The sequence below is a fragment of the Apodemus sylvaticus genome, chromosome 7 (assembly GCF_947179515.1).
Source record: "Apodemus sylvaticus chromosome 7, mApoSyl1.1, whole genome shotgun sequence".
Classification (NCBI taxonomy): Eukaryota; Metazoa; Chordata; class Mammalia; order Rodentia; family Muridae; genus Apodemus; species Apodemus sylvaticus.
This window is the reverse complement of record NC_067478.1, coordinates 2,494,406-2,511,985: the sequence shown is the minus strand read 5'-3', so window position 1 is coordinate 2,511,985 and position 17,580 is coordinate 2,494,406. Positions and strand designations below refer to the sequence as shown.

Genomic DNA, 17,580 nt, shown 5'->3' with positions numbered 1-17,580 from the left:
CTGACACTCTGTTCCTAGCTCCTGCAGACTCCGGGAAGACGGGTCTGTGGGTAGTCTGGACAGTCTAGGCCTACGAAAGGGTACAGGCATCGGTCCCCGCGCGGGGGCGCTGGAACATCGACTTCGCGTCCCTCACGAACTGCGCGGGCCGAGACGTGTCCAGCTCTGAGTGCACCCTGCCCCGGGTGGCCAAGAGAAACCACGAGTTGGGACTCCCCGACCCCGGCTGCGCTCCCCTCGGCTTCTCCCTTGTCGTAGACGGTTTCAGCAGCGTGATCCGCCGGACTCTATCGGAGTTCAGCTTGCAGCCCTGGAAAGCTGCGACCCTTCTCCTCCAAGAATCTGAGCTGCAAACCGACGTGGAAACCGGAGAGCCGGCCACTGAAACCCCTGCAGCCGACGACTGGAGGAGCTCACTGACGGGGGCCGAGGGCGCGGCCGGGGTTGGGAGAGAAGGTGCGGGCGCGGGGGACGCTGTGGGGCAGTGTCCCCGCACCGGAGCCGAGAGGACGCACGCTAGCCAGCGGCTCCCGACGACGCGCACCTCTAGCTAGACTCTGCGCTCACGCCCCCGGGGCGCCCAGGCTCCGCCCCCTACCTGCACCGAGGCACCGCCTCCGCCGCGTCATTGGCTAACCCTGCCGCCCGTCAGACGAGCCCCCGCCGCCCTCCCTGGGCTTGGAGCTGTGCCTCTTAGCGCCCGGGCCGCTGGCCCGCGCCACTCTCCCGCGCTGCACCAGCCGCAGACCCCGTAGCCACTCCCGGCTGCTTGCCGCGGGCTCAGGGCGGACCATGCGCCCTCCGAGCCCACCGCCTGCCCGCTGGCTCTGCGTGCTGGCAGGAGCCGTCGCCTGTGCCCTCGGACCTGCCGTGAGTGTGCGCCCCTCCACCCAGATCCCAAGGATGGGGGAACTGCGGGGGCGGCGGATCCGGGACCATCTGTCCATGGGGGAGGGCAGCAGGAGCACGGTTCTTGTCTTCTCTCTTCTCTAGCCCAGAGGCGTGGGAGCTCGGTGGCTCCCTCATAGCTCAGCCTAGAGTGCTCACCGCGAGGTGATCCCAAGCAGCGGTAGAGATGTTGGGGGCCAGAGGGAGCCTCAGACTTGCCTTGCTATGGGTGCCTGGGGGGAGGAAAGTTGTGGGTGTCACGATCTGGTGAGATGAGAGATCCTTTAGACTGTGGGGTGGGAAGGAGGCTGTGAATGTCTGGAAGCCTCTCTGAGTATTTTATTTCGTGAACTTGTGGGATGAAGAAAGCACAGGATCAGACCCAGACGGCGGGGTTAGTGCTTTACCCTGGGAAGGGGTCCTTGGGATCTGGTGAGAGTCTCCTTCTTGTACTCTACCTCCTCTTTATATAGGCTGATGGTGGGCAGGTAAAGGTCCGAGTTGGTGGTAGGAACAGGCATGTGTTGGGAAAAGAAGGGGGCTTGCTCTGCCTTCAACCTCTGCTTCTCTCACACCGGCGCATGGGCATGTGTGTGTGTGTGTGTGTGTGTTGCTGTGACAGACTCAGACTCACCAGGGCCATGGGGCAGACACCTGGTCACCTCCTCTGAGAGTAAGGAAGACTCAGAGTCCTCCTAAACCCGTTTTACAGAAGGGCAAAATGAGGCCACAGGAACCACACCTCTCCCTTCCAGCCACACTTGGACAGAGGTGATCTTCCCCTTCCTTTGACCCAGGCCTGTGGAGCTGTCCCTTCAAGATTGTCTTTCCCTAGGTGGATTCTGATCTGAAACAAGTGAGCTGCCTGGAGGTGGTGGGGAATCTTGGTCCCTAGTGCGCGCTATCCCACAGTCCCTGCCTTATCACCACCTCCACCGGGGCAGGGATCAGGACATGAATCTGTGTCCACCTAATTGGTGTCTGGCACACCCTGCCCTGGGAAAGCTCACCCCCTGGAGAAGGTGCTGCCCTCTGAGAATCGCCAGTGCTCCCCTTCCTCCTGTTCATAGTCCCTCCCCACACTCCAAGCTCCATCAGGCTCTGGCCCTCAGTGTCACAATCCTCAGGCCACACCAGCAACCCTCCAACTTCCCCAACTCTGTGTTCCAGCTACTCCAGTTTGGATACGTCAGGGGTTTTTGGACCACTGGAGACCTCTGAGCCCAGGTACTGTCCATCTAGAAACAGGTTGAGCCCAGCCCCTCCAATACCTGCCAACCCTTCTTCCCACTTCTTATTTGGCTCCTCCTCCACGGAGCCTTCCCTGGTTGCTCCCGATCTTTCCACTCAACCCCATCTTCAGTTCCAATAGCCTCCCAGTCTCAGCTGTTGTGCTCATCATGGGGAGTGAGACTCACTGTCCACTTACAAGGGCAGGGGGCTTAGCCTGGACTGGAGGAGGGTTCTAGCTCCAGCTGTTCTCTCCCCGTCCTCACTTGCTCCCTCCTGCAGTGGGCACCCAGTGTTCCTGCTCCAGCCGGACTTGGGGGGGACATGTTATCAGAGTAATAAAATGGCAGCTGCAGAGTTCACAGTGAAGGTGCAGGGCCTTATCACTCTGTTTATGGGGCCCTGCCTTGGCCGAGGTAGGGAAATCTTTGAACAGAGAAGCCAAAAAAAAAAAAAAAAAAAAAAAAAAAAAAGGAAAGAAAACTTCCAGTGTCCCAGAGGAGGAAGTGAAGTGTGTCCCAAGGCCTTCCATAGCTCCTCCTCCTCCCTGGTCAGCAGACAGGTGCCCCGTGCCAGGCTGGTGGGACACTCAGACTATAGACGGTCCGAGGTCCTACCTTGTGAGAGTCTCCACTGGAGGAGCGTGTCACAACCGGTGACCTCAGATTGATGTGGGGTGCAGACTCTTAGAACTGAGGGACAGGCATGCAGTGACAGACAGACAGGGAAACCTAGAGGAAGAAACAGGGCAATGTCCTGAAGTTTGGCTACACTGGCCAACCTTCAACTGCAAACTACGAAAACAGCCTTTGCTAGCCTGAACCTGGATGGCTGGAGTGGAAGGCCAAGGCTAGCCCAGGCAGGTGGAGGCCACACCTCACCAGAGGAGTCCTTTCAGGACACTGCTAACAGTCTTTCCAAGGTCTGCTCACTACTGCCTAGTCCACTGGCCTCAGCAGACCATACTGTGAACGTTAGGAAACACGGTGGCTCCTGGGCCAGAACACTTTCTGAAATAGAGAGGCGACCTCAGTTATATCTGCCCAGGACTCCCTGAGCTCTCTGAAAGACAGAACGTGTATGCCTCCCCATCCTGGAGTTTAGAGACCTAGCCGCCTCTGAGGCTTCTGTAGCTTGCGTGGGAGCCACAGCTTGGGCCAAGAGCCTTGAACCCTGCCCGTCCCCACAGCCATGGGTAGCTGGCTTAGGAAAGAAACATCTTTAATATCCATAGAAGGACCTGGTTTCATTATCTCTGCAGGGACACCAGAACCCTCGGCCCAGTGTGAAGAAGAATTGGGAAGGCAGGGCTGGGCTGGACCAGCCCTACTTTTTAGGCCTGATTTTCTCAGGTCTCAAGTGAGACAGGGTTGGGTGTCCAGACAGGATCTCCATGGAGTCTCTGAAAGAGGAGACGATAGTGAATATGTCGGGTGGCTCATGTGACAGGTCATCTCTGCTCCTTGGTCCCAAGCTTGGACGTCTTATCTAGCCAGGGCAGGCAAGATCCACGGAGTAGTTGGCGTGTCTTCATGGAGTGTCTGCAGGGCATGACAAGGCCTCTCTGAGGAGAGTTGGTGGGACGTCTTCAAGTGAGGGACGCCTTGGTGGTGTCCAGGTTTTGTCACATCACCTGCCCGGGGCCTCTGCCCGGCCACCCTCTGCCGGGCCACCCTCTACCCGGCCACCCTCTACCCGGCCACCCTCTACCCGGCCACCCTCTGCCCGGCCACCCTCCTGCCGCTATCAACCCCTCCACTGGCCTCATGGTTCTGTGGATGAGGGCTAGAGGCTGGAGGCGAATGTGAGCCTCGCCCTTCTCTCAATCTCCCAGGCTTTGCTCTCCTGTTTGGATTCCCAGCATGAAAATAAGTAGAAAGAACATTATGATAAAGCTGTGAGTGGTGGTTCATGCCTGCATTCCAGAACTCAAGAGGCTGAGATAGGTGGAGTGAATTCAGGGCTAGCCTGGGCTCCTCAGTGATAAATAAAAAAATAAGTATTGCATAATGAGGGACAGGAAAACTGGCTCTTGCAGAGGACCCATACAGGTACACTCCCCACTGCCCATAACTCAGCTCCAGGCCATCCTCCTGTGGCCTTCTTGGGCATCTACAGGTATACGGTGTACCCACATGTGCTAAGATGCACACACATGCACATAAAAAAATTTAAAGCTCTGTAAAAGAATAATATAATGAATATACATATGTTTCCTAGGTTTGACATTGGTTAGTTTCAACGTTTAATATTTACATCATTTGTTTATTTTGGCTAGAATATATTAGAGTCAATTAGAGGATCGTTGACTTTTAACTCCTTGGTTCAAAATGCACCTCTAAAATCTAAGACCACTTTCTTGTGTGCTATGATATTCTGGCCACACCTAACACTAGTCTCCCTCATTCCTATATTTAAATGTTCTCCAACCGCACTTAAGCACCACGGGATGAACAGTGACATCCTCAAAGGGTTGTCTTCTTGCCACAGCCCTTCCATCTGACTGACAGGGTCAGATAGGCAGCTGGCCGGCAGCTGGGGTGAGAGTGAGGTGCGTTGGCAGTGAGCATTGGGCAGGACCTCCCCAGGCAGGACCAGCCCTCTCTGCATTCTATCTCATGTGGCTCAAGAGTCTAAGATCCGCATCTCTCAGGACGTGCCTCCTCCTAGTTACCTTCAAAAACAAGTTCTTCCTGCATAACAGGTCACTGGGGGAGGGGAGGAATCCACAGGCTGGCATCTGTACATCAAAGCCTTGCAGCCTTGGGCTCCTTGGGTGACTGGTGTGCAGCATTCTGCAGGTGATAGATGTCAGTACCCGAAGCACCCACAGATCCTGGTTCCTCTTCTCCAGGGGTGCCCAGAACAATAGGAGCTGTAAATTGAACATGCACCCTGAAAGGTTTTCTGTCCCAGAGGAAACTTCCCAACAAGTGTACTGACATGGAGGTTGGCTGGGCTGAGATTCCAGCAATTATGAGATCCCTTGAAAGTGTGTGCGTGCGTGCTGTCTGTCTGTTGTTATGTTGTCATTACCGTTGCTGTTGAACCAAGCTGGGCATGGGGACACACACATAATCTCAGCACTGAGGAGGCTGAGGCAGAAGAATCAGAAGTCAGAGCTGAGCTCTGGATCTATAACCAGCCCCTGTCAAAAACACATGAGAGTCCCCTGTGTGGGATGGGGGAGAGTGTAAAATGAGCTGGGCATGGTGACACTCATCTCAGTACTCAGGAGGCTGAAGCAGGAGGATTGCCAGAATGGTTTCCAGATTAGCACCATCGTTAAATAAGTGTCCATATGCAATCACAGAAAAGAACATGGGGACATTCGTTTGTTTCCTTGGGTAAATGCCTGGGCTGGCTACCCAGGTGTGCACACTGCGCATGGCTTTTACCTGGGTGCTTAGGATCCTCACTCGGGTCATGCTCACTCAGGTCATGCTCACTCAGGTCATGCTCACTCAGGTCATGCTCACTCGGGTCATGCTCACTCGGGTCCTCATGCTCACTCGGGTCATGCTCACTCAGGTCATGCTCACTCAGGTCATGCTCACTCAGGTCATGCTCACTCGGGTCATGCTCACTCAGGTCATGCTCACTCAGGTCATGCTCACTCAGGTCATGCTCACTCGGGTCATGCTCACTCGGGTCCTCATGCTCACTCGGGTCATGCTCACTCGGGTCATGCTCACTCAGGTCATGCTCACTCAGGTCATGCTCACTCGGGTCATGCTCACTCGGGTCCTCATGCTCACTCGGGTCATGCTCACTCGGGTCATGCTCACTCAGGTCATGCTCACTCGGGTCCTCATGCTCACTCGGGTCATGCTCACTCAGGTCATGCTCACTCAGGTCATGCTCACTCAGGTCATGCTCACTCGGGTCATGCTCACTCGGGTCCTCATGCTCACTCGGGTCATGCTCACTCAGGTCATGCTCACTCAGGTCATGCTCACTCAGGTCATGCTCACTCGGGTCATGCTCACTCGGGTCCTCATGCTCACTCGGGTCATGCTCACTCAGGTCATGCTCACTCGGGTCATGCTCACTCAGGTCATGCTCACTCAGGTCATGCTCACTCAGGTCATGCTCACTCGGGTCATGCTCACTCGGGTCCTCATGCTCACTCGGGTCATGCTCACTCAGGTCATGCTCACTCAGGTCATGCTCACTCAGGTCATGCTCACTCGGGTCATGCTCACTCGGGCCCTCATGCTCACTCGGGTCATGCTCACTCGGGTCATGCTCACTCAGGTCATGCTTACTTGGGTCCTCATGCTCACTCGGGTCATGCTCACTCGGGTCATGCTCACTCGGGTCATGCTCACTCGGGTCCTAATGCTCACTCAGGTCATGCTCACTTGGGTCCTAATGCTCACTCGGGTCCTCATGCTCACTCAGGTCATGCTCACTCGGGTCATGCTCACTCGTGTCATGCTCACTCGGGTCATGCTCACTCAGGTCCTAATGCTCACTAGGGTCATGCTCACTCGGGTCATGCTCACTTGGGTCCTAATGCTCACTCAGGTCATGCTCACTCGGGTCATGCTCACTCGGGTCATGCTCACTCAGGTCATGCTCACTCGGGTCATGCTCACTCAGGTCATGCTCACTCAGGTCATGCTCACTCGGGTCATGCTCACTCAGGTCATGCTCACTCAGGTCATGCTCACTCGGGTCCTCATGCTCACTCGGGTCATGCTCACTCAGGTCATGCTCACTCACTTGGGTCATGCTCACTCGGGTCATGCTCACTCGGGTCCTAATGCTCACTCGGGTCATGCTCACTCAGGTCCTAATGCTCACTCGGGTCATGCTCACTCAGGTCATGCTCACTCGGGTCCTCATGCTCATTCGGGTCATGCTCACTCGGGTCATGCTCACTCGGGTCATGCTCACTCGGGTCCTCATGCTCACTCAGGTCATGCTCACTCAGCTAGTACTTTACAGATGCGAGCATCTCTGCGATCCCCTGAGAAGGTTTGGGTTGTAACCGGAAATGCAACTCTGTGGCCTGACTTCTCTGCTTTTCTCCCTTTGCACATGCACGTGCTCTCTCTCTCTCTCTCTCTCTCTCTCTCTCTCTCTCTCTCTCTCTCTCACACACACACACACACACACACACACACACACACACCAGTTGGAGTTATACTTTTCTCCTGCTGAGCATACAGCTGCCCTCAGGAGGAGCCATGATTCACACAATGTGGATTAGCAGAGAGGGAAGATTCATGTTCTTGGGAAAGAGGCATGAAAATACCAGGAAGGGAAAAGAAATCAGACCTGCTAGAGATGGAGAACAGGCGACCCAAAACCTCTTTGTGTTTGGTTATGGTTGCCACTTGTCAGTGGGTAGGGTGTTCAGAATGTCTGCGTGTTTGAAAGGCATATGACAGGGACAAGCCTGGCCTGGCCTGGGACCTGGGATAGGGCTTTGATCATACCTGCCACCTACTCACAGCACCCCCTACCATGAGGTTTGGGTCCTCAGCATGTGAAGCCAGACGTGATAGGGTCGTGCTGTTGGGAACAATAGTGTTTTGGGAGACAGGTGTAGATGTGCTTGGGTAAATCACCCAGTCACCCATCCATTGTAGTGGCCACTTGTCCGACCCAGAATCTGTGGTCCTCATAAGGCTCTGCCACCTCCTCAAGACTGCTTCTTCCTCAGGGGCCATGGCTGTGCCCATGCTTACACAGATTTTTTTTTTAATTAGAAAAATGTACAGATCTAAAGTAGCAGCTCAGCAAATTGATTTTGTGTATGTTGTATGTTTGTGTATGTGTGTGTATGTGTGTATAGTGTATATGTGTATGTGTGTGTATGGTGTGCATGTATGTGTGTATGGTATGTGTGTCTATGTGTGTTATGGTGTGTGTATATGTGTGTATATGGTGTGCATATGATGTGTATGTGTATATATGGTGTGTGTATGTATGTGTGTGTATGTATTGTATGGTGTATGTGTTTGTAGGGGGTGGGAGGGTGGGAGTTGTGGTGTGTGTTTGTGTGTGTGTGCTTGTATGTGTATGTTGGTGTGGCAACCACACAGGTTAACTTACCACACCTCCCTGCCTTTCTGCCAGGCCTTCTCATGCTCTCAGCAAGAAGATGGGGTCTTCATTTAGTTTTCTACAGAACTTCTCCCTTCCTCTTGTCATCAGGGTCTCTCTGTGCGTATCATCACGTGATCTTGGGTTTTAAGGGATGGAGGACACAAATGGATAGAAGAATGTATGGTGGTTTCTGTATAGGGCCAATGCAATAGGAAGACATCAAATAGGACCAGGGTGTCCTACCAACTGCTGCCCATTCCCATCTCCTCTGATGGTCCCAAATTCTGTAAAGGTCACATGGCACAATCATTCATAGTATTCTCAGAGTTTAGAAGTCTGCAGACAGCACCTTTCCCTGGCTCCACCTACCTCACCCTCCCTTCAGAGGCCACTGTCCCCCAAAAGACTCTTGTTTCCCTGTGTCCAGCCACCTAGAATGTGACAGATCTTTGCACAGTGTGTGTCCCCTACCCTCATCCTTCTGGGCCACATCTCTGAGAGTCCCCATCCCAGGAGTCAAAGCTCCTACTTCAAAACTGTCATGCTAGGCCCTTCCCAAATCTAAGCCAATTCATCTCCATGACCTCCTCACAGGATATTCCTAGAACTTCTTGGTTTATCTACACAAGGCTTCTGCAACCTCCAACATAGGGATTTCATGTCTGCCTGTATGTGTGTACCCTGGGATTCTGACCACCCCTTATTGTCTAACTCTTCCTCAGTCTGTATAAACTCTCTCTGTGACCCACCCTGATGCTCACTGTCTACCTAGATCCCACCCTGGAACTCATCCAGTGACCAGCAAGCTTGGCTGTATTTGGCCAAGGAATTTTCCAACGTCCACTGTGTGTCTGAAGTCCAGAAGGATAATGAGGATGTTTAGAAAAAGGAAACAAATGGGAGAGGAAGTCCAAGGTCTGCTTGAATTCCTCAGTGATAAGGACCAGAGGGAGCTGCCCTGTCTCTGTCCTCCCAAGGGCCATGGTTGACCAGATGGCCAAAGGCAAATCTCTGGCAAAGGATTGATGTGACACATACTAGGGTCAGAGACTTGGGTCCTATCTAGGGATGTGACTTACTGGGTGACCTCAGGTCCCTTTCTGGGTCACTGTTTCCTCTACATTCCTCCAGACGGGGGTATTTTACTCAACTAAATTTTTGACAAAGACAGTTTAACTACTGGATACCATACCTCTTCATGGTTCACAGATCTCCAGAATTCAGGATTACCCTGGGGACTCTGGATCCATGCCCCTCTCCTCTCCTTGACCCAAAACCATGCTCTGGAGTAGTACTCCTGGAGGGACAGTTGCATGATGCCAGCCAGAATCCTATTGAAGAGTAGAAGGCAGAAGTGGCTAAGAACTAGGTGCCCCACAGTGACTCAAAATGGAACATCTGAGGAGATGGTTGTTGGTAACCTGCTTGCATGCAAGCGCACAGTGCTTGAGTTGGATCCAATGGAACCCATGCTAAAAATAGAGTAAGAAACAGGAGGAATAGAGGGAGGGAGGGAGGGAGGGAGGGAGGGAGGGAGGGAGGAAGGAAGGAAGGAAGGAAGGAAGGAAGGAAGGAAGGAAGGAAGGAAGGAAGGAAGGAAGGAGACAAAACTGAGTGGCTAGCAGAAACTTGAAATCTCAGTGCTGGGGAATCAGAGATGGGTGGATCCTTGGGGTTTACAAGACCCAGTCTGTTTGGCATGTTCTAGGCCAGTGAAAGCCCCTATCTCAAAAAATAAGATAGATGATAGCTGAAGAACAGTACCTAAAGCTAATCTCTGGTCTCTATATGCATACTCACATATGTGCACATGTATACACACATGATATATATACTTGTATGTATATACACTATATGTTTATATGCATCTATGTGTACATGTAGATACATATACATGTTTAGATGCTTTAAAAAAAAGGAAAAAGATGGGAGAGTAGACACAAGGTCTGCCTGGTTTCCTCAGAGGTAAGGGCCAGAGGAAGCTGCCCTGGCTCTGTTCTTCCACATATGTATGGACTACCAGTTGGCAGTCTTTATGGTCATTGCTCTGGTTTAAGAAGGACCCTAAAAGCGAGGGGCATTCACTGGTCTGTCCTCAGACTGCAAGAATGGACACGTTGGGTTCCTGGGATAGGAAAATTAACTAGCTTGAGCTATAAACAAGGCTATTGGCTCGTGTTGTGGGAAGATCTGGTTTCAGACACTGCCCGCCTTCCCTGGGTTTTCTCTGAGTCCATCCTGTCAACCCTCTGTGGCTTCATCTTCATGTTCTGTTTGTCAACAACACCACCACAGAAGCCCCAGCCTCTGATCCTTTGAGGTTTTTCCAATCCAGTGGGGAGAATTAAACCTACTTGCCTAGCTTAATCCAAAGTCCCAGGCGTGCGAGCCTTCTGCCTCAGAGGAGCCTGCCTTGGGCTGGGTGCCAGCAGCTGAGGCTGGGAATACTGACAGACTTAAGTCTTGGTCACACCAGTCTTCTGCAGGAGAGTTCACAAGGGGCCATGATGGAATGGGAGTGGGGTGGGGCACGGGGGGGGGGTCTTTCCAAATGAGAACCTGGCACCAGAGGAGAGGAAAGCTTGTGTGTGTGAGGCATGTGCACAGACATAGCTGGTATCCACACAGCCCATCGGCTTTTAAGCCACTGCATGGTGTGACTCAGGTGACAATGTGAGGAGGACCCTGAGAGTCTGGAATGAGACTGCAAATCCAAAGGCATCCGCTGTTGGTAGACTAGCGCCCAGGGGATACCAAACAAGGTAGAATGGTGGTGGACAGAATTGGCCAGCCAGCCTGACTTCCTCTTTCAGAGGTCCCACAAACTACTCTTTGCCCCACACCTGGGGATGAGCTAATCACAGATCCCCAAAGCCACACTGCAACAAGTATTCTAACTGAAAAGGTGGAGCGTGTGACCCCTAAGAGGATACAGAGGCACCGGGTCTCCTCAGAACTGCCTTTCGCTTCTTTAAGCGGTTCTGCTGAGCAAGGTTCCGTGACAGCACCACAATACTTTCCATACGCCAAACTGAAAAGGACTTAGCAGCCACGCATGTCTGGATCCCAGCTGGCTGGGTACCTATGTTTGCTGTGTGACATCCAGGCCTGGACAAGTGAGGCATGGGTGGCAGGGGCATAGGAAAGAAGTCTTCCCCTGGATCTGGGCTAGGACAACCCCAGTGCTAGTTGGACCACTGGTAGCCTGGGAAACGATGAGGCTCAGAGGAATAAGAGAGCTATTGTGGTGGAAGGGACCTTTCTCTTGACAGTAGTGGAGAGCGCCTTGCTGCCTGGGTGCAAGTCGGTTGCTGGTGTTGACTCACATAGACCACTGGTCCAGTTCTATGGTCTTTAATGCTGCCGGCCAGGAGGTCTCCTTAGACGGAGGAAATGCAGGGAAGGCTCCATGCCTATGTTACCTCAGCAAGGCGTTGAGTTGGGGCGCGGTGGCATGGGGACTGAGGTCCATTTTCCAGGCAGAGACTGAGTCCCATGTATGACTGCAAGGCAGACTCGATCTCTAACTCTGAGGTCACAGGAGCTTTACCTAGGGCGCTGGTGGAGGCTGCTGCTCGCCAACCCAGGCAGACAAGAGGAAACTGTCAGAGCATTGCCAAGAATCGCAGCCACTGCCTAATGACAGAGGCAGACCAAAGCTGTCCCAGTCCAACTGCTCATCCACAGAGGCCTTTACCTTCTCCACACCCACAACCCCCAAGGACTGACTTCCCCCCCCCCTTGGTCCCAGACGGCCCCTATGCAGACTCATATCTACTCAGTGCCATGTCTGGTCATGATGTCTGCCCACCTCACCCTGACCTGGGTCAGGGCCTGCTGGAGGGCAGGGGAGAATTATGGCTTATCCACCATCTCCTCTCCCATCTTTGCAGAGGCTCTGGAGGCTGCTTGTGGTCTGCAGATTTCTTGTGAGATTTCCGCGTACTCGCTTAAGCCTCCCTGGTCCTCGTGAAATCCATTTTAGTTTTTGGTTTATTTGTTTGTTTTTCTGGAGATGGTGAGGTCTGTCAAGAAGGGTCAGATATTGCTTTCCCATCTTCATGAGCAAGAATGAGCAGAGGCTCCATCCATGAAGAAGGTACTACAGCCAGGCTCCTTTGTTCTGTCTGGGCTTGGCCCCGGGCGCCAGAAGCTGGTATCCAACATCCTATCCCGGAATCACTAGCAAGGGCCCACACATGCATGGAGACTGAGTCAGGGCCAGAGCTGTGGAACCTAGCAGTCAGCTCAAGGCTCTAGGGAAATGCTCTTTCCAGGGTCTGAATCCTTACAGCAGTAGCACTGCTTGGGAGCCAAGAGTCCTGAAAGGGTCCTCAAGGCAAATGCTGGGGCTTGGGGAGAACATTTGGGCCACACAGGTCTGGATCAGGGTGCTGTGTAGTAAAGTATGGGTTTGGGATGATACTCAGTATGGGGCTTTTGTAGGATGTAAATTAGAACTGGGCCTAGGATATAGACTGGGTTGGGGTTCAGTTTGAGGCTAGGGTGAAGACCTTGGCCAAGTGGACATCCAGTGTGGAACTCAGGTCCTCAGGCTGAGAGCTGCTTCAACCTTGGCTGGCCCAGCTTGGCCCCTGCTCCTTACATCTGTGGTTGAGGCTAACACCTCTGTCTGCTTTGTCCTCAGGGCAGCCGGGCAGCCAGCCCACACCAGGAGTGTGAGTACCTGCAGATGATTGAGATACAGCGTGAGCAGTGCCTGGAGGAGGCCCAACTGGAGAATGAAACCGCAGGTGAGTCGGGTGCGCGTGAGCGAGCGAGCAGAGGAGTCCCAAGTTCCCTCGTGTCACGAGCCCCGTCCAAAGCATGTGGCTCACACAATAGGCAGTCAGATGAGAGTCAAAGGCACAGGTCATACCCCAGAGCTCTGGGCCTCACCAGCAGAAGGGCCACAGGCCACCACACTTTCCTGACCCCATCCACATCTGGGGAGTTCCCCGCTCTTATCCCTTAAGGGTCTAGCCGTGGCTGCTGGGCTCCCCAAGGAGGGAGACAGAGGGTACCCCATGGTAGAGGCTTTCCATGATGAGACTGGTGGTTTCCATGAGCCCCAGCCTCGCCCTCACCCACCATGGGGCACCCCCAAATCAACTCCATCAACCCCCGACTTACCTAGAGCTTAGAAGAGACCAATCGGCCGGACCCTGCAGCAGCCCATCGGGACAAAAGAGAGAGAGCTCTGTCCTCGTGACTTGGCTACTCAGGGTTTAGCAAATTTGAAAAGTTGTCAGGTCTAGGGAAGCAGAGGGGCCAGGAGGATGGGAGGCTCAAGGCTCACTGTACTGGGAGAGTTAGCATGATGGGAAATAGACAGCTAGACAGCTGGGTCTCCATTCCAGGTCATCTCCCCAGGCTGGACTTACAGTTACATAATGGGAGCAGGGTGCACCTGTCCAGCTTGCTGGATCCTGACTCCCAACAGCACTCTGAAGCTGTTATGTAATCTCTTTGGGTCCCTCCTTAACCCTGGTGCACAGACCTCCTGTGCTCATAAATGGATGCGGGTACATAGTCTCACAGACGGGTCTAGCCTGAGACACACTTTATGGCAGGATGGCCCCCTGACCCTGTGACCCTAAGACTAGGTCAGTGGGTGACTAGACTGGCCCACTGCCTATATGCCCCACCCAATGCTGCAGACTGGCCTCAGCAGGCCCTGAGATCATGGGTGAAGCCCAAGAAACTCAGACTCCAGACCCTGGGCCCCATTGCAGCTTCTCTCCAAACCGGTCCCCAGAATGGGGACTGGCCACACTCATGCTCCCAGTGAGGTCACTGCTGGCACAGGGCGCCTGTGCAGTGCCAACACAGCAAACCAGGCTGGGACCTGGAAGAGGGCAGGCATAGGTGTGCAAACTGCGTGTCTGCCCTGACTGCTGCTGTGGTTTCTGTGCACATACGTTCACATGGGTGGGCACTCCTGGCCCAAGGCTAACCGAGGCTGTGCCCTGCCTTCCGGAGTCTATCCCTCTGCCTGCCTCTTGAGTGTCTCTGTAAGACAGAGGCTTGTACCTGTTTAAACCTGGATGTGACAGGTGTGCGGTGTCCCTGCCTGTCCGTGTGCAGGTGCACCGGCATGTGTCCGTCATTCTGTCTACTCACATGGTGGCCTGCCTTCCTGGCCATGCATGTAGAGCTGCATGGATGCCTGGGCTCGGTATGCCTGAGAGTACATGTGAGTGTATGTCATAGGAGATTCTGTAAAATTGACTCACTGGGGCCTCTGTGCCAGCCTGACTCTCAGCGTCTCATCTCAGCATCTTAGCCCTGAGTGCCCCATCCCAGCCCAGCTGCCCCAGCAAACCAGCCCTGAGGCACCCCCTGCAAGGAGCCTCCCAACCCACACCCCACAGGCCTCTTTTCCTCTGTTCCCTGCCTGCTTACTGACCTGGGCCCAGTACCAGTTCCCAGCATGCCATTGGCTGTTCTGCACTTCTTTGAGGCCCAATGCAGACTCCCTACAGGGCAGAGCCTAGTCCCTTCTATTCTTTCCCACCTCTGGTGGAGCTGAGCACAGACCCAGCACCCCCAATCCCCCAACCCCCCACCCCCACCCCCACCTCTTCAGCTGGTAACTCTGAATGCCCTAGGCCTGGAAAAGACCCAGACACAATAACTGGCTGCAAAACAGGGTGTGCCCAGCACTGTCATCAAGGGTACAGAAAGTCCAGAGACAGCCAAATTCCCAGAGAAATGCTACCGAGCCCTGCAAACCAGGAGAGGAATGTGTGAATAGGCAAGAGACTTGCCACACCTCATCCTGCCGGTTGCCTCCGTTTCCTCATCTGTGAAATGGACTGGTTATATAAGCTACTGACTTAGAGGCTGAAACAATGTTGCAACATTCCAAAGCTAGTGCTTACTGATGTTGATTGAAACAGGTCATAAATTATGATCGGATTTGCCGGGCCTGAATGGCTCCTGTATGTCCTTCTCCTGTAGGAGCAGAAGATGGACCACCAGCCAAAGCAAACTGCAGGACTTGGGAGAGAGTGAGGGGAAATGTTAGGGGGGCGGGGCACAGGAAAAGTGGCTGCTCTCTGTGTGACTTCTTTAGCCTTCCGTGCAGGTGCCACCTGACTGCTGCCGCACAGGGAGGCCCTGCCCCCTCCCACCTCACTCCCTTCCTTGGCTGCCACATGAGCAGGGCACTGCGAGCCTGGGATGCGTTCCTTCACCTCCTCTTCCCAGGCCCCCTTCTTGAGAACTTGTGAACCTTCGGACCTGGGCTGGTCTGGGCTTGGCCCAGCTGGCATTGACTTTGACTCTGGGGTTGGGTTTCCTGAACAAATCCATAGGGCTGGCAGCATTGCAAAGAGACTTACGCCCTCAAGAGAGGGGTCTGAAGGAGCCATCTCACCACAGGAGCACCCGTTTTTTAGAACCGCTGGAGACACCCCTTGGCATCCTCACCAGCCAGTCTCGAACACTGATAAATCTCCACTCACCGCCGGACTGCAATGCTTTGCAAGCCCTGTGAAGAGGCAGCTGCCAGCCAGAATGCTCTGCCGTACCCGGATCCTACAGCAAACATCTCCAGCGTTGCCTTTACTATTATAAAACAAAATTCGAATGGCACACACTCGTGTTTTTAAACAACGATGGTCTTTGACGGAGCCTCTTGGGATGGATCTTGTTTTTTCTTTTCCTTTGAATGTGGATTAATAGCCTTGTTTGTGTCGAGAAGGCGGGTTCAAACTGACGGGCTGAGTTGCTCGAAAAGTGCTGCCGGTAATTTGGTAATATAAGGTTTTGAAATCTAAATGTCTGTTTTCTTACAAACCATAAAAATGAAGGCCACTCATTGTGCTGCTGGAAATATATACAACGCTCTATAAAAGAAAGCGCAGAAAGGAGGGTGGTTTATAACCAAATGCCATGTGCATGCGCAGGCGGGATGGCAGTAAAAGATAAGGGGACAGTCTGAAGGTTGTGCCTATAAATACAAGCTCTGGGAACGAGAGAGCTATAAAGGTAGATTGAAGTCTAAGCCGTGCTCCTCTCTGACTCAGATACCACAGGCACTGCAGCAGGCGACACGGCTTCTGAAACTCCAACCAACTCTCATTAAAGTTCAGAACAAAGTGAAATGCAGACTGCGCTCCCTTTTCTCCGTGACTGCTTTCCCGGAACGCTCCATGGAAATAAAGCCACTGTTCCGAGGACTTGGATGCCAGAGCCTCAGCTCCTGTCATTCAAAAAGACTGACACCCATACAAGTGCTCAGTAGCTCACCCAGAATGAGAGACAGCTTCCCATCGGGCAGAACCAGCTAGTCTCCCTGCCTGGCATCCCTGCCGCTTGTCCATCACGTGGGGTTGTAGCTCAGGTGGCCATTAGTGTGCACACCGAGTCCTGGGTTTAATCTCCAGCACCATATAAACTGGGCATTGTGGTGCACACCTGTAATCTCAAGAGAATTCAAGAGACAGAGACAGGAGGACCAGAAGTTCAAGGTCTCTCTCAGGGCCAGCACCGTTTAAATAAACAAATAACCGATACCGTGTAGGGCAGCTCTGTCCCTCATGGACAGAGGGCACTCGTTCCTTCCTGTCAGGACGGGACCTGTGCATCCTCTGAGCAGGCATGACCTCCCCTCAGACAGGAGCCCCTCTAAGGAAAGGAGGAGGAAGAGAGCCCTCACTCTGTGCATGTGATGACCCGTGCCCTCTGCCTTCACCCCACAGGCTGCAGCACAATGTGGGACAACCTCACCTGCTGGCCGACGACCCCTTATGGCCAGGTAGTTGTCCGGGACTGCCCTCTCATCTTCCAGCTGTTTTCCCCCATCCACGGTAAGAGTCCCAGGCTAAAGGCCAGAAGCTGTGAAGGGGACCAGGTGGGGGGCTTTGCCGCTTAAGGAACTGGGAAAGCTGTCTGGGGGGGCGGGGGGCTCGAGAGAACTGGGGGCGCCGTGGCCAAGAATGGCATTGGGTCTGGAGAAGAGTTGTGGGATTTGATTAGCTCTTCACCTAGAGATAAGCATGTGGGAAGGGCTCACTAAATATTTGCTCAGCAATTGATGACTGATTGACGGGCAGGTCTGATTGAGATATGGCTCCCATGTTCTTGTTGTCTTGGCTGTGACTCAGTGTGTCAAGGCCTTGGAGAGATGACCTTTGGGGCCCCAGGAAACCCTCACACAGCTCTGCTTACACACTGTGCGGTGTTCTATTTGATCAAACTTTCCCATGTAAGACGAAAGGGGACCTCTAGACCACATTCAGGTAGTATGAATGTGATGGCTTCCATCACACCAAGCTCTGCCCCACAAACGGTGGGAAGGGACTTTGAAAACTGCCACCTGCCTGCCCTCTGGGATCCCCAGTGTTAGCTGGAGACACCTTTAAGTGAGACAATAAACAAATGTATAATAAATAG

The 17,580-nt window shown here is 53.4% G+C and overlaps 1 protein-coding gene across 1 annotated transcript in view; it reads left to right on the top strand.

Annotated features, from left to right (window-relative positions):
* The first annotated feature begins 714 nt into the window (after positions 1-714).
* Vipr1 (vasoactive intestinal peptide receptor 1) overlaps positions 715-17,580 on the top strand; it is a 30,491-nt gene continuing 13,625 nt past the window's right edge. Inside the window, exons 1-3 of the mRNA XM_052186945.1 lie at positions 715-870; positions 12,827-12,932; positions 16,887-16,994. Of these exons, the coding sequence (XP_052042905.1) occupies positions 793-870; positions 12,827-12,932; positions 16,887-16,994 (292 nt within the window). The 5' untranslated portion in view covers positions 715-792. The remainder of the gene's footprint in view (positions 871-12,826; positions 12,933-16,886; positions 16,995-17,580) is intronic.